The sequence below is a fragment of the Rhinopithecus bieti genome, unplaced genomic scaffold (genome assembly GCF_001698545.2).
Source record: "Rhinopithecus bieti isolate Rb0 unplaced genomic scaffold, ASM169854v2 scaffold_35569, whole genome shotgun sequence".
Taxonomy (NCBI): domain Eukaryota; kingdom Metazoa; phylum Chordata; class Mammalia; order Primates; family Cercopithecidae; genus Rhinopithecus; species Rhinopithecus bieti.
In genome coordinates, this window is record NW_016815046.1 from 364,465 (window position 1) to 390,127 (window position 25,663).

Genomic DNA, 25,663 nt, shown 5'->3' on the forward strand with positions numbered 1-25,663 from the left:
TTTTCTCCCTTTTTAATTTTTTTTTTTTTTTTTTTTTTTTTTTTTTTTTTTTTTTTTTTTTTTTTTTTTTTTTTTTTTTTGAGATTGGGTCTCCCTCTGTCACCCATGCTGGAGTGCAGTGGTATGATCACGGCTTACTGCAGCCTCGACCTCCCTAGCTCAAGGAATCTTCCTACCTCAGCCCCCCACCCCCAAGTAGCTGGGACTACAAGTGTGCACTGCCAAGCTCAGCTAATTTTTGTATTTTTTTGGGAGACAGGGTTTTGCCATGTTGCTCAGGCTGTTCTTGAACTCCTGGGCTCAAGCAATCCACCCACCTCGACTTCCCATTCCCAAGTGCTAGGACTACACCCATGAGCCACCACACTGGCCTGCTCTTGTTTTTGGATCTAACACTAATGTTAAGAGATGTGTTCCTTCATTTATCACGTCTCACCAACAAGTTGTGGCCATGTGCATTTGCATACATTGCTGGTGAGAGTGGAAACTGGTTCATTCTTTCTATAGGGCAACCTCATGTATTTCATGTGTTTCATAAGCTATGAACCAGCTTTCCCACTTCAAGAGGTTTATACTAAAGAGATCATTTGTATCTAATTTTTTTGTAAAAATTAGATTTCCCTCAAGGCCATAGTCTCTAAGCATCACCATCCAGATCTAAAGGGAACCATTAAAGTCTTTTATTTAAAAAAATTATATATAATATGTAATTTCTATATGTGAAATATTCTATATTCTAATGTTTGTAAAAAAATTAGATACAAGAACATTCAGTCTAACATTATCAATACAAGTAAAAAAAATGTAAATTCCTAAGAACACCATGACCATGTAATTAAATGGGTAATAGTATAGTCTTATAGTAGCAACACTACATGCTCATTTTAGAGGATAGTGATATTTACAGTGATTGACATGGAAAGATCTCCTTGATATGTTACAAACACCATGAACACAGTGGTCATGGAATATACAAAATTACACTGCCGCAAGATGTCAGCTGGGATCAATTGGTTTTTTGAGAGTCTAATGAAAGGGACCCATCTTCCCTTCCTGGCCTTCCATAGGTAGGATGAGGTGAGGGGGAGAAGGTACGGGGTGGCCTGGCTTCATCTCCCCATGTCTACTGAATTAGCAAAGTGCCACAGATACTTCTTGCCCTGCATGCGCCCTCCCTCTTCTGCACAACCTACCCCAAGGACTCCACCCTCACATCTTTTCTCTGCAAAGGCCACAAAGCCAGAACTGTGTGCATAACAGACTTTTACAGAAGGAGTAGAGACAACAGCACCCCAAACAGCTTCCAGTGAAATACTGCCGGAAAAGTTACGTTCCTACGGGAAGTTCAGTCATCTGCTGCCAAGAATGTCATCTTAGCACAGTTGATCCCCAGACTCCAGTCCAGCCCATTCTCTCACCTCCTTTGCCCCTATTGACAATAGTCCACACCCCCACCCCCAAAGCATGTTGACTTCCTCTTCTTTTCTTCTTTTACCATTTCCCTCAAGGCCATAGTCACTAAGCATCACCATCCAGATCTCAAGGGAACTACCAAAGTCTTTTATTTAAAAAAACACTTATATATACATATATAATTTCTATATGTGAATATATATTTATATATGTGAATATATAAAAATATATAAGCATATATAAATATGTTATATATATACATACACACATATATATAATATATAACACACACATATATATATAATATATATATATTTGTCTTCTTAGAAAACAATTGGGTACAACCATTAAAATTTTTTTCACTTCCACATTTAAACATAAATCTGTGCAGAAAAATATTTTTCAAACTGCAGGGAACCCATCAACTAGCTGATGATGTTGGTAAGTGCATTACTGGAATAAGAATCAACAGACGGATCAATGGAACAGAATAAATACTCCAGAAACAGATCTTTTCAGTATTGGTTTTGTTTCACAATTTTAAGAAGGGGGAAAAAGAAAAAAAGAAAAAACAAGATTGCTTGACTTCCTGAATTTGGCCAGGGTTAGAATTTGGGTTGCAGCAGGCCTGAATTCTCCACTAAACTAAAGACAACTAGTTTTATTTAAGTTTTCTGTATCTTAGTAGAATCTTAAGAGAAATAAGAATGGTGTATATTTAAAAGATGAACCACAAATATTTTTCAAACTGTGGGGATCTATCAACTAGTTGATGATGTTGGTAAGTGCATTACTGGAATCAGAATCAACAGACAGATCAATGGAACAGAATAAATACTTCAGAAAATATTTATTTCTGTATCAGTGAGAAAATTAGTCTTATTCAATAAAACTACTTGTTAAATGAGTTAACTAATGTGAATTGGTTAGCACAAGGCTGGGGATATAATGGGTCCTCAATAAATGATAGCTGCTATTATATTACTATTAGATATTGAAAAAAGTAAACTGATTTTTTACATTTTTAGTTATTGTGGATACGTAAGAGTTGTACATATTTACGGGGTAAATGTGATATTTTGATACAAGCACACAATGTGTAATGATCAAATCAGGGTAACTGGGGTATCCATCACCTCAAGCATTTATTATTTCTTTGTATTAGAAATGTGACAATTCTACTCTTTTAGTTATTTTGAAATATACAGTAAAATATTATTAACTATAGTCACCCCATTGTGCTATTGAATACTAGATCTTATTCCTCCTATAAATTAAAATGTTTGTTTCAATTATACCATAAAATAAATTACGAATTAAGGGTTGAAAGGTAATAAAAGAAACCAGGGGGAAAAAGTTTAGGTGAACACCTAACAGATTTCAGAACAGAGAAAGACTTCATAAACATTTTAAAAATCATAAAGGAAGACACTAAGAAAATATTGATAGACTTCAGAAATTACTTTTCAAATGTGTAGCAAAAGTACAGTGAGTACAATGAAAAGCAGAACAATAATAATATAAATGATAGTCAAGGGCATGAATAGACAGTTTCTAAAAAGAAAACTAAGTGTCTAACAAACAGGTCAAAAAAATATTTAACCTCATGGGTAATCAAAAATTTTTATATAAAATAATGCAAAATACTGTTTTTCTCTACCAGAGTGACATAATTTGTAAAAGATAGTTGCTCACAAAGGTGTAGTAAGATGTGCTTATAATATAGTATTCTAACTGGTAGGATTATAATTAGTATGAACCTTTATGAAATATAGTAAGAGTCTTAAAAATGCCTATATCCAGTAATAGTATTTCCAAGAAACTATCCTAAGTAAATCATTGAATATATACTTAAAGGTTTCTATATAAGAATATACGCTACAACAAATTTTAAACATAAATTTCAATAAGTAAATGACTCAATAAATCCTGACATATCTATTCAATGGAATATTTTACCAGTATTAATCAGAATTCTGAAATGTTGGGACAATTTATTTCCTACCTGGGAATTAGATGCCCACCTCACACTCCCCACAAAACAAATCCCAACTGGATTAAAGACTAAATATGGAAAAACAAAACTTGAAATTACAAGAAAATATATGAGAATGTTTAAAATATGGGGTATAGAGAAATTTCTTCAATAAAACATAAAAAGCAGAAATTACAAAAGACCATAGTGAAGAATAACTTTCAGACCTCATACTCTAGTCCCCAGACATACAGTTTTACTTGATATATAAGTTTTCTAGGGTTTACATAACAAACTACCACAAACCTGGAGGCCTAAAACAACAGAAATTTCTTCCTTCCACAGTTCTGGAGACCAGCAGTCTGAAATCAAGGTGTCAGCAGTCCTGCGCTCTCTCAGAAGGTTCTAGAGAACCCTTCCCTGCCTTCTCCAGCTTCCAGTAACTCCAGACCTTGCTTGGCTTGCAGCAACATAACTCTAATCTCTGCCCCATCTTCGCCTGGGTCATCTCATGGCCTTCTCTGTGTGTGTGTGTGTCTTCTTCCCTTCAGCCTCTTATCAGGACATTGGGTTTAGGGCCACCCTACATCCAGGATGTTCTTCTCTTTAGATCCCAAACTTGATTACATCTTCGAAGATCCCTTTTCCACACTGAGGGACATTCACAGTTTCCTGGGGGTAGGCTTTTTGGAGGAGAGGGACACACAATTCCACCTGCTATACTTAGTAAGGATTAGCTTCCAAGAGAAGTGGCTCCACGGACAGGGCTTGCCTTCCGTCACAGACAGCTGGCACAGCATGCCCCCACCCTGCTGTTGGAATGGGACACTCTGCCTCTAAGGTTTAGGACAAGATAAAGAACCATGCACCAGTGGTTCTGGATGACAGTAAGGAGGCTGAATGGAAGCACTGTCACCCAGTCACCTGAGTCACCGAAGTTGCAAACGCGGGAGTTGTCCTCAGAAACATTTTCTTCCTCATCCACCACCTCCAATCTGCCCTAGTAATTCTTCCTCAGAAACACCTCTAGACCACAGCCTTCCTTCCCCCTTCCTCACTACAGCTACCTGATTGAAGGCCCTCATCCACTCAGCTCAAACCACTCCTCTGATCTCCAGTCACCATCTCCCTTCTCTGCCCTGTAGGAAGACACTCGAGCCTCACTCATTCATTCCGGAATCATTCCGGAATGATTGAGCCTCACACAATCATTCCGGAATCTCATCCCATGCACCTCAAACGTCAACCAAGTACTTGATAGAAGGGAAGCAAATCTGGGTATTCCTGAGAGTTCCTGAGGGTCCTGCATTCAGTCAACAAATATTCTTTGTTTTTTTTAAGAGATAGGGTCTCGTGATGTTGCCCAGGCTGAGGTGCAGTGGTGCGATAATAGCTTACTGCAGCCTCAAACTCCTAGACTCAGGCCATCCTCCTGCCTCAACCACACAAGTAGCTGGGACTACAGGTACATGTCACCATGCCCAGTTATTTATTATTTTTTGGGGGCAGGGGGAAGAGATGGAGTCTCGCTGTGTTGCCCAGGCTGGTCTCAAACTCCTGGACTCAAGTGATCAGCCTACCTTGGCCTCCCAAAGCTCCAGGATTACAGATGTGAGTCACCATGCCTGGAGCCAAGACAACAAATATTCTTCAGTGCCATCTCTGAGCCAGGCATTGCTCAAAGTGAACAAGATAAAGTCCCTGAGCTCTTGAAGCTAACATTCTAGTTGGAAAGCCAGTGAACTCTAACAGATGTGAAACTAGAATATGCAATATGACACAATCTCAGATAATAGTAAGTACTAATGATAAATTTAAAAGTGTAAAGGGATAAAGAAAACAGGGAGGGGGTGCTGGAGAGGCCAGAGTGGGGTCAGAGGCCATTTTTTGTGAGAGTTTGCCAGAGGCTTAAATGAAATGAAGTGAATTTTTTTGAAGATGAGGGGAAAAGCTTCCAGCAGAGACACCAGATGTTATGAAGCTCCAGAGGTGGAAATATGCTGGATCTGCATGAGGATCAGAAGAAAATGGCTGACTTAACATTCCCACTCCTTCTGCAAGGGAGCACTCACTCCGCCAGCTGCCCCTAAGAGTGCTGGTCTCCATCCCCAGTCACACAAACTGGCCACTGACAGCCAGTCCTACGTAGCCGGCCTAACCAAGTCAGATGGCGAGGAACATGTGGTCTCCTGGTCAATGGCCGGCACTCTACTCAGTGAGCCAGTGCTAAAGCAGGCAAAGGGCAACTATCCCTGCTGACCCCATCATCATGAAGCCAGGGCACCAGGAAGCAGGCCAAGTCTATCACCAGGATATAAGTGTTAAGAAAGGGGTCGGGGCAAAGGGGAAAGTCACATTCACCTTGGTCTGAGAGTTCAAAAATTGTTTCTAAAAGTGATGAAGCAGCATTAAAACCCAGACCCCAAGTGTGCACCCATTAGCACTCTCTGTGGAGAGCCAAGACTATCCAGAGAGCAGTTGCTGAGCAGATCAGGGTATCCTGCCTTGGGCATCACCTTTGGGTGTAAGGAGGCCAAAGATCTCTAAGGGGGCCTCCCTCCTGTTTGCATCCCAGGGCAGGGGCATGTTGGCCAGGTGGAATGGAGATTGACTTTAGCAGGAGATCTGATCACACCGGCATCAATGGCATGCCTCTGCATCACTGTTTTCAGCCCCTGCAGGCCCCAAGGACTCACCCAGTCCAACCCTTCTCATTACAGGCCTAACCTAACAAACTTAAATCCAGAGAGAAACAAAGTTCACTTAGAAGTCTGATTGGGTTTAATGCCCCCAAAGTTCCTTTTGCTCACATATGTGAAGTGTGAGCGAAGGTTCAATGAAGAGGGGGGTAAGGCACATTGCTTGCCAGGGACATTAAATGGCATCTGTCTCTGAACAACAAGAAGCAAGGAGTCCTCAGCAAAGAATGTTCTGCCTATACAAAGCATCACAAAAATAGAGTGGAATAATGGTCTTCAGCTGCCATTGTCCGCATCAGCATTCAAGGAGAATGATTTGAAGGAAAGCCAGAGTACTGCAAAGAATGAAGAGACAGGAAGCTCTGGGAAGAGCACTTTTATTACTTAGGATTCAAGTTCTCTCCATGTTTCCATTGCTTTATGAGTATTACCTTGCGAATCCTCACAAAAATTCAGAAAAGTAATTGGGAACCGACAGTGTGAAATAATGACACTGAGACTTAGAGAAGTAAGACAGCATTTTTCTAAGTCACTCCCAAACTGATATCTTGCTTCTAGAAGAAAGGACTGAGGTTATAATAGAGCTAACAGCTTGGGATATGTTTTAAATGCTGGAAATTATGTAAAATCTAAGAAGACTACAGAGTAGAGGGTAACTAAGGTCCCCAAATCCCCAGCTGATGGTAAACATTCTCAAGTGGCCTTAAAAAGACGTTCAAACAATCACTTGTGGGTGCTACGATGTCTCAACTGCTAAAACCAAGTACATAATACTGATGCAGTGCTACCAATAAAACAATATTCTTAATGTCAGATTAATCATATGAGAAGCAGAAGCTAGGTTATGTTTCTGCTAAATGATAAAATTTCCACCCCTGATACCCAGTATTCTCAGTAGTCCTGGAGAGTTCTCTGAGGAACTCTCCTAAAGCCTCAAAGAGTATTTCAAAGTACTGCTGGTTGCTCCTCAACCTGCCCAGGGGGGAGCCGGGGAATAAGGTGATTGTTACAGACCTCATGGGTGCCAAAGGATCCCCCTTTGGGACACGTGGCCATTTTTTTTTAATGGATCCTCTTTAACATTTGAAAATTATAAACTCCTTTCTTCACATGATGATACTCCTCTTTTTTCTTTAAAGTTTGTCAAATACAATTTGAAAAGTCTCTTGAAATGGAAGAGAATGACATACTATTTGTGAGGTGTTTCTAGATCTGCGCTGTCCCATATGATAATTACTAGCCACATGCAGCTGCCCAGCACTTAAAATATGGCCAGGATGAATTGAGACATACTTTAAGTGTAAAATACACACCGGATGTCAGAAATTTAGTATGAAACAATAGAAAGTTAAATATCTCATCAATAAGTCTGTACGTAGATTACATGTTGAAATGACAACATTTTGGATCTACTGGGTTAAGTAAAATGCATTATTAAAATTAATTTCACCTGTTTCTTTGCACCTTTTTACTGTGGCTACTGGAGAATTTTGGATTACATCTGTGGTTCACATCTGTGGCTCACGTGACGTTTCGCTGAGAAAGCACTGTATTGGGGCATTACAACAGGCCCTTTCAGAAGGGAGGCCCATTAGCATTTTATGTGCTATATCACCCTGCAGAGGTTAAGAACATTGAAACCAGAGGCAAACCATTCTCTATTTGCAGACTGGCTCTGCTATTTGCTGGATATATGACTTTGGGCAAGTTACTTAACCTCTTTCTGCCCTTGTTTCTTCATTTGTAAAATGAATAATAGGGTTATAATGAGGATTAAATGAGATAAAGTGCTTAGGAAAGTGCCTGGTGCATAAAGATCCTCAACAAATATCTCTAGATTATTTTATGACCGGAATTGTTACTATTATCATTACTGTTACTCCTTTTCCTGAATCCTGAGATGCATTGAGTTGAGATTTAATGAGTGCTTTCCACCTTTTCAACAGCCCCTGTATATATGTGAGAACCATTTTAAGTAAGAAATTTTCTAAAAATCAGCCTTCAGTGGCAAATGCATGAAAAGGACACTAAAACCACACCAGACAGAGATTGTGTGGACTTCCTGAGACACGTGGTACAGTGAACAAAGATTGTCCAGTAGAATTAACTGGAGAAGTTGCCAAAACAACTAAACATACAAGTCAAGGACTCACGCCTGTAATCCCAGCACTTTGGGAGGCCAAAGCGGTGGATCACGAGGTCAGGAGATAGAGACCATCCCGGCTAGCACAGTGAAACCCCGTCTCTACTAAAAATACAAAAGAATTAGCCGGGCGTGGTGGCGGGCGCCTGTAGTCCCAAGCTGCTCGGGAGGCTGAGGCGGGAGAATGGCGTGAACCCGAGAGGTGGAGCTTGCAGTGAGCCGAGATAGCGCCACTGCACTCCAGCCTGGGCGACAGGGAGAGACTCCGTCTCAGAAAAAGAAAAAAGATACACACACACACACACACACACACACACACACACACACACACACGTCAAGGAGAATGACGAGGGACAGTTTTGTCTGTGATTGAAAACTCATCTGTTCCCAGGACTAATAACTGACTTTTCTTGATTCTTAGCAACCTAACAGATAAGGGAAGTTTGTTGGAATAAAAGGCTCATCGCGCAAAACTGACAAGCACCACCACAGCAGAACACAGCAAGATTCCCACTACAGGCCAGCTCACTTGAGCTGACACCAACTGTCCCTTTCAGGCTCAGCCCAACTTTTCATTTTCAAGAAGAAATAAACATTCAGCCTCCTTATGAAAGTGTTCTCCCAAAAATGTGATGAAGTATTCAATATAAATAAAATAACTTTGTAGACCTTACAGCATAAGCAGTCAGGTAAAGTTACCAACTTAATATACCATGATTAGGAGCACAAATGCTTTGTTAAAAATAAAATGTAAAAGTAAAAGCCCGTTTCTGTGATTTTTGAAGTAAAGTCTGCATTATTAAGCCAGACATTAAAATTTGAATAAACCCAGTCCCCAACCCATCATGTAGATTGGTATATAAGAACTCCCTTCCTGTGCCTCTTCTCTTTATTTTTAAGGGTTTAAGCCTTTCCTAAGGTATTTGCATTTTTAAACGTTTTAATTTTTTTTAAATTGACATACAAAATTATAGGTACTCATTGTGTACAACACGATTACTTGAAATTCATCACATCATCACGTTACATTGTGGGATGGCTAAATCTAGCTTTTTAACATATGTGTTACCTTGCAAAGTAATCATTTTTATGGTAAACATGTTTAAAATCTACTCTCTCAGCATGGAAAATACAATATATTTTATTAACTATAATTGCCATGTTATACAATAGATATCTGGGACAAACTCCTTATATAACCGAAATGTTGTATCCTTTGACCAACATCTTCCCAATACTTCCCTTACCAAGGCCCTAGACTTTTCTTTAAATGGCAGACATGGAGCAACACTAGCCTATGGTTATTCTTATATCTCCAACCTCCTTACTCTGATATTTCAGACATTCCTACTGCCACATTTCTACACAAAATTTTGTATGAACACGTATACTTCAGAAAATCATCCACACGTGGTTGCAGTTTAAACCTTAAAAATAATGTAATTAGGAATCATCACATTTTCAATAATTAAGATTTTAAGTACTTTTTAAAAACAATCCTTCTGCAACTACTCTAGGAATTTTGCTAGAACAATATTTCTAAGCTGGCATTTAATGTGTCCACCCTTGAGAAACCAAAAATGAAGGGTCTGTGCTCTAATATGTCCTCTTATGTCGACACTGAAACCAAGACATGTGAAGTACAACACTACCTTATTATCCTCCAGGTTGATCACTTCCAGGAGGTCATGATTCTCTAAGCCTTGGAGGCTGCTTATCTGATTGTGGGACAGATCCAGATTCTGTAGGGCTTTTAGATCCTCCAAACCTGTGATTGTCTCAATCTGGTTATTGCTCTAAAATAGACAAAATACATTTAATGTCTCAAAGACCTCTCAAGGAAAAGTTGTAATGGCAAATTTTCATTTTGGATACTGACCCAAATCTCTCTAAAAAAATCAGTAAGGCATTCTTGTCCTTCCCTCCATCCCATTTCCATCATTCACCACTCTAAACACATACACATATCCCAGAAAGAAGTTCTAGTTTTTCAGGTGGAAAACTCAGAATATAATATTTTCATTAAGGTTAAAGCAAGATGAGTATTCAAATCAGTAAGAAAGAAAAAGGCAGGCAATTGAAGCTTTTAACATTGCACACCTAAAATGTAATGACAGCATAACTCCAGATATATCATTAGAAATATAAATTTAATGTAATTCTTTCATCATCAACACGAGAAGCCACTTGACTATTATAATCCCCACATACATTTTGTTTTCAGCAACACCCTAAATATAATCACTAATGTGGTGAGGGTGCTAGTAGTCTGTTATCTTAGTGTTCTCCAATGAGCCATGCCCCCAGTTATTCCTGCCCTTGTGCAGTTCCCTCCACTCTTTCTTTTTTTTTTCTTTTTTTCTTTTTTTGAGAAGGAGTCTGGCTTTGTAGCCCAGGCTGGAGTACAGTGGCACGATCTCGGCTCACTGCAACCTCTGCCTCCAGGGTTCAAGTGATTCTCCTGCCTCAGCCTCCAGAGTAGCTGGGACTATAGGTGCACACCACCATGCCTGGCTTATTTTTGTGTTTTTGGTAGAGATGGGGTTTCACCATATTGGCCAGGCTGGTCTTAAACTCCTGACCTCAAGTGATCCACCCACCTTGGCCTCCCAAAGTGCTGGGATTACAGGCGTGAGCCACTGCACCTGGCCGCGGTCCCCTGCTCTTAAACCTAGGCCTGACCTATGACTTAGCTTCACCGAAGAATATGGTAGAAGTATGCCAGTTCCAAGCCTAAGACTTAAGAAGGCCTGGCAGCTTCTGCTTTTGTGTGTCAGAAGTACTGAGCTACCACATAAGAACTGCAGTTACTCTGTTGGAGAGAACTTGTGGAGAGGTTATATGGAAAAGGAAATGTCACATGGGGAGACGCCCTGACACTAAATAGAGAGAAAAACCTAGCCATCCGAGCCTCTCAACTGAGCCAAGCCCCCAACCAATATGCCAGCTAAATGCAGCAAGCCCAGTGGAAGAACCTCCCAGCTGAGCCTGGCTCAGATTGCAGAATTGTTAGTTAATACAATGGTTATTTTTCCAAGTCACTAAAACTGTGGTAGCTTGTTATGCAACAGTAGATAACCAAACCAAGTTTTTCAATAATTCACACAAAAGCATCTTCCTCAACAATGAGAATAAAACAAAGATTTAAGACTGAAATGTTGTCTTCTTCCCCAATCTCCATATACCCATAATAACAAATAACAATAACAATAATTCTCTTCCCTCTGTATTTTCCCTGGTACACGTTTCCTGGTACATTTGATAGCAAGAGCTGATTTTCGTCCTACTTTTAAAATAAAATTTCATTTCAATAATTAGCAAGATTTGTGTTCATTAGTTTAATTCTATGGCTTTAAAAATATGTTAATAGAATGTTGATAATCTACAAAGCTAAGTGATAGCACACAAGAGTTTATCATAGTATGCTTTTATTTTATTTGAAAATATCATAATAAATAGAAAAAAATACCCATAATCCATTTGCCAAAGTAGTCAAATTTCCTTCTGCCCAGAGTTCAAAAAAGTTATATAAAGTATAATAGAAAAGGGAAAGAAAAAAACTACACCAAACTTAACATCATATCCATATTAATTTAACATACTGCAATAAGACCCCAATAGCCTATTCAAAATATTCCCACATATCAAATTTATATACAATATATTTTTTCCTAAAGAACTCTGAAATGCTTTAGATGTGGTAGATAGACTGACTTCTTCCCAGAGAACTTTGAAGTCCTTTAGGTGTGGTAGATAGACTGTAATTCTTCCTACAGTATCTCTAATGGCTTTCAAAGTGGTAGATGACATGAGAAGAGTAAGGCATAGAAAAGTTTAATTAGATAGCCTATAGTCATAAAAGAAACCAGAACTGAAAAAAATTTAGAATCACAGATTTTCTGAATTGAAAGCTTTCTAGTTAAACTCTTTATCCAATGCTGAAAAACCAATGCATCTCTCCTAAAAGTGGACATCCACCTTCTGCACAAAAAGTTCTTTCTGCTTGTTTCATAATGATTATTTGGGAAAAGACTTTTAGAATAAAGCCATGTTCTTGAATAAATAAAATTGGAAACATTCTTAACCAACCAATTTTGGAAGAAAAAGACAAGCAGCATTTACTGTGACAAAATGAATTTTAAAGTTTGGAATGCATTGTTATTACTTGCTAAGAAGCTGGGTGACAGAATAGCCCATTAGTGAATCACATTTTCCCTTTATATTAATCATAAAAGTTGATATTCGAGAATTAACAGTTGATTTGTACGGTGAATTGTTCTTCTTTCTCTAAATTGTAAATTATTTTCAATAGCAACTAAAGCTGCTGGTTTCCTGATTCCATGAATTAAAATAAAAGCATTAAAACTATTGAAACAAATTTTATAGGTTTTATTAAACTTTGGAAAAGAAAACCTTTCTATTCTCAAAAAATTAAGAAAAATGAATGATAGTATATTTTGTGTATTCTAGTTGATCTTGGGTGATGAGGGCAGAGATTGGGAACAATCCACCAAATCTAACAAAATAGAAGTATTCTATCCTTTTTCTAAAAGCTACCTGAGACAGAACTGTCAACATGGATTATTTATTTTGTAATTGAAACACACTCTTAGGATGAAAATGCTACATATTATTATTCTTAAGAATGAGTTCATTCTCATTCCCTTAAGCACACCCCTATATCTTTTTCTATTTACCATGCTCCACTTTAAATGAATGGGAACATTCAATACAGAGAAGATATGTAAAGAAAAGAACAATATTCCAACAGACCACAAAATGAAGCATACGTGCTGCTAAAAATCCTTCAGATTGTCATAATTTTAAAATGTGACTTTCTTTTCTAACTTGAACATTTTCAAACTAATTTATCAAATTCATTTTCATTTATGTTTTGCTCACAAGCCTTCATGGGCAGAAAACATGAAAGATCAGGAAAAGTATTAAACCCTCAAGTTCATCCTCAGTACTGAGATGCCAGTACTTTATCCTGACCTAACTCACTGTAGGAATGGAAGAGGTTTGGTTTGTGGTTTTTGTTGTTGTTGTTTGCTTTGTTATGTTTTATTTTGTTTTTTTGAGACAGAGACTCGCTCTGTCACCCAGACTGGAGTACAGTGGCACAATCTCGGCTCATGGCAACCTCTGCCTCCTGGGTTCAAGCAATTCTCCTGCCTCAGCCTCCCGAGTAGCTGGCATGATAGGTGCCCACCGCCACGCCTAGCTAATTTTTGTATTTTTAGTAGAGACGGAGTTTCACCATCTTGGCCAGGCTGGTCTTGAACTCCTAACCTCGTGATCCACCTGCCATGGCCTCACAAAGTGCTAGGATTACAGGCATGAGCCACCACGCCCAGCCTGGAAGAGTTTTAAGAAAGTACTTTGAGCTCTAAGCTAAGGGAAGGAAAAATGAACACATAGCCAATCTTCAGTGATCTATGGTTAAATAAGACAGAAATAGTATATTGTATATGTCAAAAATCAGCAGATAATCCAAGATGTCATTTCTTTCTTTTTTTTTTTTTTTTTCCTGAGGCGGGGTCTCACTCTGTTGCCCAGGCTGCAGTACAGTGACATGATCATGACTCACTGCAGCCTTGACCTCCTGGGCTCAAGTGATTCTCCCACCTCAGCCTCCTAACTAGCTCGAACTACAGGCTTGCGCCACCATGTCCAGTGAATTTTTTTTTTTTTTTAGAGACAGGGTCTGCCTATGTTGCCCAGGCTGGTCTCAAACTCCCAGACTCAAGTGATCCTCCCACCTCAGCCTCCCAAAGTGCTGAGATTACAGGCATGAGTTGCAGTGCATGGCCCAAGATGTCATTTCAAGCAACAGTTTCAACAACCCTCTGTGGGATAGTTCTCGTAAGAAATTTACAAGCTACAAGCCTCATAGCTTGAAATCCCACCTGTCCACCCCATGATAGATGTAAAGAAGAACAGCAAAGCCACCCAAGTGGGTAAGAGGTAGGAGGAAGGAGAAGAAAGAATCCTGGATATTTCACAGACAATACTGTAGACCCCCAAGTTAGGGAGCTATACTGTTATTTCAAAAATATTGTGTATATCTTTGGGACTATTAGAATCCTGCTGAATTTCTGTAAATTCAGTCATAGTCACACAGCAGGTCACACTTCAAAAGAGTGCTCTCTGTGGGAAAAAATAATCAAATTTAAACTTTCTGATTGGAATTGTTCATTTATTCTTAGCACTATTTTTGATTTTCTAGAGTGGAAGACTAACTAACACATGTTAAAATAAAAGGACTGTCAAAATTCAGTGCCCAGAAAACATCTTGTGGTTCATTTGAAAGCAGTTAAAGTGTTAACAGCAATAAATATTATGCTTACGTATCCTTAAATGTTATTTTCACCAATAAGATATTATAAAAAGTATTTGTAAATACGTGCTCAAAGTATACCTTTCTTTTCTAGTATAAAAAAGTCAATCATTTAAAATATTGAATTTGGATAACAAATTAACAAATCATTTTACTTTAGCATGAAACATTGCTTTCTGTCTCTCTTTCTCTCTCTCTCTCACAACCACACACACACACACACACACACACATGCAAATGGTAAAGAAAGGAGTAAACAAAACTGAAGACAATAACATTTCATGAAGGAATTTGCTCTTTATATATTTAAATCCTAAGTAGTCATAATTCATGTAGTTACTAAAACATGAACTACTACTTCTATAAAGAATGACATTTTGTTAGACTCACCAGACAAAGTATTTTGATTGGTAACTTGTTTAAGCCATTAATTGTCATGATCTTGTTTTTGGCCAAACTAAGGTGAATTAGATTGTTGCACATCTCTAGTCCACTGATTTCTTCTATCTCATTGCCTATATACCATGACTACATTTAAGGAAAATGTTATTAAAAGCATTTGGAAGAAAAAAAGAGTCAGTGTTAAATCATCAGTAGACAAAGCAGACCGCAGCTTAAATAAAGAATGATTATATGCCCAATATAGGATGAGTATTAATCTTGAAATATATATTTCCATACAGAACATGTCATATTTTATACAATTTTTCTTTTAAAAAGGCATAGCAGCTGGGTGTGGTGGCTCATGTCTATAATCCCAGCACTTTGGGAGGCCAAGGCGGGTGAATCACGAGGTCAGCAGATCAAGACCATCCTGGCTAACACGGTGAAACTCCATCTCTACTAAAAATACAAAAAATTAGCTGGACATGGTGGCAGATGCCTGTAGTCCCAGCTACTCAGGAGGATGAGGCAGGAGAATGGCGTGAACCTGGAAGGCGAAGTTTGCCGTGAGCCGAGATCGTGCCATTGCACTCCAGCCTGGGCGACAGAGCGAGACTCTGTCTCAAAATAAAAAAGGCATAGCTTTTAAGTGTGCTGGGTTGTATTTGACTCATTTAATCGGTATGGAAAGAAAAATCACCGTGCCTCATAGCTGCCTCATTGGCACTGTGTTTTCCCTTGATCAATTAAGTCCCCATGAGAAACTCATGTGTGTTCCCACAGGCAGAACTTCTGAGTACCAGATCGCCCTGCAGGGACAACATGCACCAAGCATTATCATCCTCATAACCGGGCTAAGAGCCTGGGAGATGTCATCTGTAGCAAATGGGTGGTCCAAAGACCAATACCCTGTTATAGAAAGGAACAGCCCTTTCTTTCTGTCTACATTGACCTCCATTCTCCTTGTAAAACAATCAGGCTTAAACTCTGCCTTACTTTCTTCATCTGTTAAGTTCCATTTATTGTGAAAATTTTAGCTGATCTTCTGTGTTCCATCTTGTAGTCACCTAAAACTACAATCTCAAAGTCATTAATTCTGTTCAGCTCTCTCTATTCTCAAACTCTTTGACCAATTTCCAGGATTTAATATCATTTCCCCATCAAAGCTCAGTTTTTCCTCTTAAGTAACCCATGACATCTCCATTTCTCAGCCACTCATAATCTGCGAGGCATCCAATCACCAAGAGCTGCCTTTTTTGCCTTAAAATATCTCTTTAATGATTTCTTTCCTTTTTATTCACTCCTCTGCCAACTTAACTCTCCTTTAACATCAATAGTTACACTAATATCCATTACTTTCTGCCCTAAAGTCAGTCTACACACTGTAGGCTGATTAATTTTTTAAAAATATTGATTGAATATATTTCAATTTAAAAATTCTCATCGAATTCCAAATTCCTCACTCTTCTATCTAAGGCCCTTTACTATAAGCAAAATCTGTTTATCCAGTTCCATCCACACTGTCATCCAAAGAGAATTCCCTATTCCTGCCAGGTCAATTTCTCAATAGTTCTGGAATGTACCAAGAACTTTCTTTTTCCTACTTCTTTCTAAACCACATCTATTCTTCAAGACAACTCCAAATCCCACTTTTTTTCTTATTTTTTTAACACTCACATTAAATCAATATCTTAAGTATTTCTTTTTGACATATAACACTCATTTTCTTACTATTTATTTTCTTACTATTACTTTTTAAATACACAAATAAGTGAAAATGATAGGCTATGAGAACATGTTCACAATATATATTAGCAGACAAAAGATTCTACCTAGAATACATTAAAAATGACAATAAATCCATAGAAAAAAACCCAATAAAAAATGGACAACGAATATGCCCAGGCAATTTCCAAGAGTGAATCCAAGTGGCTAATAAACATATGAAAAGACATTCTGTCTCACCTGTAGTCAGGAGAATGCAAATTAAGATAAGCTGCCATTCTTTACCCATCAGCTTGGCAAACATTTTAAAGTAAAAGGTTTTGAGTAACAGATACTTTTATACTATTGAGAGAATTCATTATGATATAGCCACTTTAGAGGCAATTTTGCAATGTCTATCATAACTGTAAATATGTTAGTCATTCCATTTCTTAGTATATATTCTAGACAAACCATTTCTTCCTCAAAGCCTCTCCTGGTCATCTTCTAATCTCCAGTTATCTCCTTCCGTTAATCAGAGAAACAAAGAATTTTTTTAAAAAAGAAGGAAGAAGTCATAAATATCACAAAAACATTTTGCCTCCATAATTATTTGTAATGATCCCAACTCTACTACTTAGTAGATTTTTCATTTAAAGTGGGGATAGTATCAGGTGTCCATTAAGGCCAAAAGTTACATCATGGGAAAAAAATTAGAAAATGGGTGTGAATGAGCAACAAACCATAAATCACCTCACAATTAAAAGGCATTGATATCATTACCAAATTACGTGAGGCCAAGGAAGCACGTCCTCTATCTCTTGGCCAATAGCACAGAAATGGAAAATTCAAGGCTGGGATTAAGCCTGAAAATACTTAGGCCAGAAAGAGGTAAATAAGGAAACTACACAAAAATGTAAAATGTACCAGAAATTCTTGGGGTTTCCTCAATGGTTTCAGTTTCAATCCTTGGACTGAAGTATAGCTCTGTTTGTGGTCAATATGCATTTTCAAATCTGTTTCCATAAAGCTTCCTGCCAGAACAGCCCTACAAACAGATGTGCATGCTCGCAAATACTATCCTTTCTGGTTCTACTTTCTTTGGGCTGCTTCAATAATTATTCTGAAACTAGAACAAAGACCAGATCTTTGTAGATACAGATTGTAACAAAAGATGAATATGAAACATAAGAAATAGGAGATTAAACTATCTCACTCAGGTATGGATGAAATAAAATACCCTTGGAGCGGGCAATCTTTGGCAACAAAAACTATGCAAGGAAAACTTCGAATGGCCATCTGTCTCAGTTTAGCAGAGACAAGAATCACGTTTAAGTCCTATTTTAGGAGCACTAGAGTGTCCTAGTAGCTCTACCCCAACCAAGATGAAGATACTCTGAATTATGGCAAAATAAAACCAGTGCTTGTGGGTATCTGCCTCAGGAAGTATTCTCATGGGAAGCAGGCAAGGATCAGAAAACTAGAAAACAGGAATCCTGAAATTATCAAGAGATATCAGGAATCAAAAAGGAAAGCTTGTTTATTGTGTCTACAGTAATTTTCTAAGACATTAGAGGCTAACCACAGTTCCCTTGGTACACCCAGCTTACTCTCTAGCTTGGACTCCCACAGCTAGTCATGTGTTCTGAAATTAGCACTGCAAGGACAGAAAGGAGGAGGAATTCAAATGCTCACTGCAATCACAGCCATGGTTTCTTCAGGTACCGTTGCGGTCACTAACAGCACTGGGGCAAAGGAGTAGGAGTTGCCTGAACATCTCTGTTGAGAAATGTGCTCATTCCAGAAAAATTATTTCCTCCTATTTCTCAGCTTTTCACTCTCCTTTAAATATCAAGGAACTTCAGGCACGCTAAATTAATCAGGCTTCTGAGTATAGAGAACTTTCTATAGTGACACAACAGCTTTTTCCTCTACTTGCTCCCACAGTCACCTCATGTGTGCCTGGTGGCACTGCCAACAGTCAATATGCAGGCCTGGGCCATAGAGAGCTTTGAGTTCATAGTTGGTCTTCCATATCTTTATCTCCCCAAACTCTCGTTCTCTTAAGAACCTTCAGAAAATGTTACTTGCCCTTCCTCCTAATGTTATTCGTGTTCTTTCATAGGTCTTGGGACTTCCTGATAAAAAGAAACACAATCTGATAAATCACTACACATTACAATGACTTAGCTTACTGGGTTAATCCTCTTAGGTATATTTTAATTTTAAAAGACCACTATCGGGAGAAAGAAACTCAAAAGAACTCAAAATCATCATACCACATTCCATCTCTAAACTTTTATGATTCTGTGAATAAATCTTTTAAAGTGAAATTGTAGATCCTTGGGGAAACTGAATGAAGGAATCCTGTGGCACTTAAGCATAACTTTACAACTGGGGAAAAACCCAACAGTATATTTTTACATTTTGACGATGCTGTCAGTAGTTCACAATGCTTGACATGAATTATTCACTAGTTCAGTATTTGCTCTTATTCATTTGTCTACAATCATAAAATATGGTTCAGGTGTATAGAAAACAGTTACTGAGAAATAGTAGGAAATCCATCACAGTACTCTTAGTGGAGAGAGCTGCAATGATGGCTTTAATCAAAACCAATCCTGAAAGATCTATATCTCCTTACCAGTGAAAAAGGCTCTTCACTGTGGGAGAGAATCTCTCCAAGAAATGAAACATGCATAGTTTAAATGCCTCTGTGACAAAAGTTGTAATTACTCAATGAACTGCAACATAGGAAAAACAATGGAATTCAGAAGTCTCAGTTCAACCATTTACCAAATAATCTGGGGCAAGTTGTTGACCCTTCTGGAGTCCCAGACTCCTCTTCCATAAAATAAAATAGTGATTAGCACTAGCTGATCTCTAAATTTCTGTCTGGAATTAAATTTCTATGAATTTTTAAATTCCATTATTCTATCATCATAAATTCTAATAAACAACTAGTCAAGGTTTATAGGTAAAGAATAAACTGTACCCTTTCTTAAGAATAAATATACTTACTTAACCTTGGCAAAGCTTATTGTATTGCAATTTAGGATGATTATCAATTAATCATCAATTATCCACATATGGAAAGACAAAATAGCATAAGATAAAAAATTGATATCTTATAGTTACCAATTCATTTTGAAATATTGATATAATCTACTACAATTACACTGTTGGTATTACTAGCTCAACTGATTTGTTTTATTTTAAATAATTATTTTCAAAGAAATTAATTTAGAATTTTGGGCTTTTAAATTTTACATAGAGCTGAGTTAAGTTTAATACTTGATTCACCATTGACCTATGCTTGACTGATTTTATTTTTAAAAATATAAAGAGCATGCTTGAAACTAGTGCCCCTCAGCCTGATCAGTAGAAAATTAACAACTTGAACCTACCTCTGCATACCTCTCCTGTCAAATCCGTGTCTCCTTCCCAGAGATAGTAACTATGCTCAGTTGTCTCTTTCCTCTTACCTTCCTCCCTTAGTTTTATGCCTAAATTTTACTTACATGCATGTAGATATATTTCATTCATTTTCTCATACTGTATGCTATGCTATTGTGTGACTATACCACAACTCATGCTCTCTCTTATGAATGTGTGTTTGGGCTGTTTCAATTTTTTACTAGTACAAGCAATACTGCTATGAACATTCTTATACAATGCTCCAGGTACACATATGCTAAACTTTCCACATGTAGGAGTAAAAGTACTAGGTCATAGTGAACTTGAATGCTCAACTTTATCAATATAAAATTGTTTCCTACGGTGGTTGAACTAATTTCATACCCACAAACAAGGTAAAAAGATCTTCTGGATCTACAAGTTCTCCAACACTTGGTATGTTTTGATTTCTTAAATTTCGTCAATTGAATGGATATAATACAATATCCATTAATATCCATTAAGAGCACATATCATGTGGTCTTTAGTTGCATTTATCTGAATACAAATGAGGTTGATATCTCTTCATATGTTTATTTGCCTTCTCTGATTTATTTTCCATAAAATTCTGTTTCTCATCTTTTATTTTGCCCATCTTCTTATCCAGGGACACGGGATATATTTCTCTTTAGTTAGGCCTTCAACACCCTTAAATAGAGTTTTGTTAGTTCCCCTACCCCCACAAGTCTTGTTCATCTTTAATAAGATTTGTTTTTGTTGTTTTTATAAATGGGTTTCTTTTAAAAGTTGTTTTCTAATCGCTTGTTTCTGGCATACAGAAATGCAACTGAAGTCATATCTAGTCATGTTGTTGAACTCTCAAAATGCTATTATTTCTAGTAGCTTATTGCACATTTTTAATATTCTCTATAGATAAACGTCATTTGCAAAGAATGACTTTTATGTTCTCCTTACTAACCTTTACACCTTTAATTTCTTTCTCTTGTTTTATGGTGTTGGCTAAAACCTCCAAAATAATGATGGGTTGAAGTGGTAATGGCAGACATCCTAACTTGTTCCCATTTTAAAGGAGAAAGCTTAGAACATGTCCCCAGTTAGGATAAAGTGTGTTTCAAAGATTTTTGTAAACATCCTCTATGAATTTGTGGAAATTCCCTAGTTTATTGAGAGTTTTTATTGTGAATGAGAGCTGGATTTTATTAAATTGTCTGTTGAGTTTCTGTATCTCTGGATCATAAGGTTTATTTCCCTTAATCTATTAACATAGTTAATTATATTTATAGATTTTCTAATATTAAACTCTCCATACACTCCTGAGAAAAACCCAATTTGGTGGTAATACATGGTCTTTTTAATACACTGTCAGATTCTGTTGCTAATATTTTGTTTAGGACTTTTACAGATACATCATGGGTGAGACAAGCCTATCATTTTCCTTTCTCTTATTGCTCCTTGGCTGGCTTAGATATCAAAGTAAACTCATTAAAATGAATTGTGAATATGCCTTCTATTTTTAGTGTTTGAAAGAATTTGTTCACTATTGGAAGGTCTGTTTTGAAAATTTTGGGTCTAGGCTTTTTTGGTAGAAAGATTTTTAATTTTTAAATTTAGCTTAATTTACAATAAATTACTTTTATAGTTATAGGACTACTCAGGGTTTCTATTTCCAAGCTGATGTGTAATATTTTCCTAGGAATTTTTGTATTTCATCCAAGTTTTCAACTGTACTGACATAAAAGTTGTTTCAAAATTCTCTTTTAATCAAACTCTTAATATTTTCAAAACAGTCTAATCTAGTGATTTTCTTCTCAAGAGATTAATTTATCTAGATATATTTTTGCTTTCTGCTGTCCAGAAAAGCTTGTAAAACTTCACCACCTGTATTATGCACAATATGATATGCTTACACAGAACAGGAAAGAAGTATATTTCATGCTGTTTCAAAACTAGCCTACTATCTTTTCAAAACTGCAAGAGATCTAAGAAGTTTATTTCATTAACAGTTAATGAATGATAGTTTGTTTTTGCATTTTTTAAAACACAGGTGAGAAGTGGTGCCACGATACACTCTAATTATATACCCATGTTCTGAACTTCTATTGGTTTTGATGTAATAATTACAGCTTTTTATACTTTAGTGATAAGACTCAATTGCTACATCTAATGTCAAGAAAAAAAAAAAAACCCTAATTCCTTTTTTCATAATATCTGACATTTACAAAGTCATGATACTTTAGTTTTTACATGGAAAGCTAAATGTATATAGAAATTAAGACTCTCGTGATAGAAATGTTTTCAACTGTGTTTTGAGTCCAAAATACTGCGGAGTTGTTTTCTTTGGCAATTCCATGTCAAAACATAGAATGTTTTCTGGGGGAACAAGAGATCTCCATAACAAACTCCAGACTCTCATGTCACCATCAGCATTCAGGGTACCCTAATTGCTGAATTCTTCTGGCTAGCAAGAATTTAGGGGCTGCTGACTTCTAGACCAACCAGTGTTTTTGATTGTTTGTTTGTTTGTGCTTTTGTTTTGAGATAGCGTCTTGCTCTGTCGCCAGGCTGGAGTGCAGTGGTACAATCTTGGCTAATTGCAACCTCCACCTCCCAGGTTCAAGCGATTCTCTTGCCTCAGCCTCCCAAGTAGCTGGGGACTACAGGCACGTGCCACCCAGCTAATTTTTGTATTTTTAGTAGAGACAGGGTTTCACCATGTTGACCAGAATGGTCTCTATCTCTTGACCTCATGATCCGCCTGCTTCAGCCTCCCCACGTGCTGGGATTACAGGTGTGAGCCACCACTCCCAGCCTAGACCAACCCCAGTGTTTCTTAAGCTTTAATGTGAGCTCAAATTGCTTTGTGGGGGGGGGGTCTTATTAAAATGCAAATTCTGATTTCTTAGGTCTGCAATGGAGCCCAAGAATCTGCATTTCTATGAAGTTCCAGGTGATGCTGCTGCTGTGGACCTTCCTGTGAAGCACTCTACACAGCCTGAGATAAATGGATGTCTGAGCCAGATAGCTTCTGGACTGCCCGGCTGTCTCTTTGCAAACTCAAAATATATGATAGTCAAGCATGAAGTGAAGGTTCTACAGAGATACGCTGCTAATGTGTATGCTTTTAGTTTGTCAACAAAACGTGTTATTTTGGTCACTTTCTGATTTCTCTGTTAAGCTATAATCAGAAAAACTTGCTCATTTAAGCATCATCTAAATGTCCACTAATTGCTCATTTTCACACACAGGTTCTAAAGGGAGTGTTGCTATGTTCCAAGCTTTCCATCATATATGAATAAAGGATTTTTTCTTTTACAAGATATGTCTTCAAGAAGATGTACCCTCTGTTGTACCTCATCTCAGCCTTATCACAAATGTAGTGTGTACTAGCTGCCGTCACATCCCTGAATGAGGCACCCAAGGCAATCAATTCATTCTCCATTCTGTCCCCAAAAATCCTCAGGTGAATAGAAAGATACTTACTGAGAAAGAGAAGCTACTGGCTCCCCTGCCACCAAGAAAACATCAGTCTCTGGTGTGAAAAAGAGACTCAAGCTCATTAAACTCAGGATCTCCAATTAGCCCCTTAGGCTCTAGAAGTTGGAGCTCGCTGTCTTTAAAGTAGGTGCTCTGCTTGCACAGGAGCCTGGCTCATGAAATAGGTATGTTCAAATCAAATCAAAAGTTCTTTTTTTAAAAAAAGAATGAAAGCATATTTAAAATACATTAGAAAAGCTTACTATTTAAAGAGAACTTAGCATGAACTCATTGTAAAACAAATAATCACTAATTTTCCTTATGACCATATCTAGATTTTCAAATACTGAATTTACATAAAATAGGACACAAGTTTCAGTACATTTGAAGAAAAGAGTTAATTTTTTTTTTTTTTTTTTCTTTTGAGACGGAGTCTCACTCTGTTACTCAGGCTGGAGTGCAGTGGCACAACCTTGGCTCACTACAACCTCTGCCTCCTGGGTTCAAGCAATTCTTGTGCCTCAGCCTGCCAAGTAGCTGGGATTACAGGTGTGCCCCACCACACCTGGCTAATTTTTGTATTTTTAGTAGAGGCAGGGTTTCTGCCATGTTGGCCAGGCTGGTCTTGAACTCCTGACCTCAGGTGATCCAGCTGCCTTGGCCTCCCAAAGTGCTAGGATTACAGGTGTGAGCCAACACACCCGACTGAGAAAGGAGTTAATTACAACAGAACTTCTTCTCTGGTTCTAGAATAAGAATAAGCCTACACTTATCAGAAGGATGACTATCTTACTTAGCTTTTCAGGGGTAAGATACTCTTGGCAAGCTTTGACTCACAGTTTCATTTCTTGGTAAATAAAATATTTATCCTCATTTTGTGAATATCAATCCCTAGTCATTTAAATGAATCACATCTCTATTAAATTGCTTATCTGGTACTAGTCCAGGTAGTATAGTACAATTATTGAATATGTAGCCTTTAATTTTAGATTGTTTTAAAATTTTCCCCTTTACTTATTCAAAGGATACCATCCAAAATTAGTTTAGTGAGAGCATGATACGCCGACAAATCACAAATTTCAGAAATGTGGTTGTGGGAAAAATCCGCCTTCTGGCAAGAAAAAGAGAACAAAATGTTATATTAATATTTTATTTTTCATATTTACCACAATTAACTGCACAAGAAGAAGGTATCTCTGAATGTCAAGTTAGAATCATTACTGAAAGCACACTAAGGCTAAAGGAGTCATCTGTCTTTAATCTTTTTTTTTTTTTTAAATGGAGTCTTGCTGTGTCGCCCAGGCCAGAGTGCAGTGGCGTGATCTCAACTCACTGCAACCTCTGCCTCCTGGGTTCAAGCGATTTTCCTGCCTCAGCCTCCTGAGTAGCTGGGATTACAGGTGCCCACCACCACACCCAGCTAGTTTTTTTGTATTTTTAGTAGAGATGGGGTTTCACCGCGTTAGCCAGGATGGTCTCAATCTCCTGACTTCATGATTCGCCTGCCTCAGCCTCCCAAAGTGCTGAGATTGCAGGCGTGAGCCACTGCACCCAGCCATTTAATCATTTTCTAACTGGGATACTTTTCTGTCCACCTTGAGGATAGTAAGAAGGCCTCTTCCTCATGGTGCACAGGAACCTCCCAATAACCTAAACACTTTCAATTCCTGCAGCCACGCTCTCCACTTTTAGCATTTATTTTAAATTTCCTTGGTCTTCCTGCAGGATTTACCTCAATTTCATCCTTACCTACAACCATTTTATTTTCTCTACTGTCCAGTAAACTGTATTCACTTCGTTTCTGTGCATATCTTCTTTCCTGTTCCTTTACCTTTTCTATTCCTAGTTGCATATATTGTCCCATGCTACTCTCTAAATGCCAAAATATTCAATTTTTTTTTCTTTTCTTTTTTTTTTTTTTTTTGAGGTGGAGTCTCACTCTGTTGCTCAGGCTGAAGTGCTGTGGTGCGATCTCAGCTCACTGCAACCTCCGCCTCCCGGGTTCAAGCAATTCTCCTGCCTCAGCCTTCCAAGTAGCTGGGACTGTAGGCGTGTGCCACCGCACCCGGCTAATTTTTTTTTTTTTTTTTTTTTTTTTTTTTTTTTTTTTTTTT

General features: G+C 37.8%; 1 protein-coding gene across 4 annotated transcripts in view; it reads right to left on the reverse strand.

The window, feature by feature from the left end:
- LRGUK (leucine rich repeats and guanylate kinase domain containing) overlaps positions 1 to 25,663 on the reverse strand; it is a 161,121-nt gene that overhangs the window by 86,167 nt on the left and 49,291 nt on the right. For all 4 annotated transcript variants that reach the window (XM_017852934.1, XM_017852936.1, XM_017852935.1 and 1 more), the window contains 3 exons: positions 24,579 to 24,660; positions 14,961 to 15,085; positions 9,883 to 10,026 (listed from right to left, as the gene is read on the reverse strand). In XM_017852934.1, the coding sequence (XP_017708423.1) occupies positions 9,883 to 10,026; positions 14,961 to 15,085; positions 24,579 to 24,660 (351 nt within the window). The remainder of the gene's footprint in view (positions 1 to 9,882; positions 10,027 to 14,960; positions 15,086 to 24,578; positions 24,661 to 25,663) is intronic.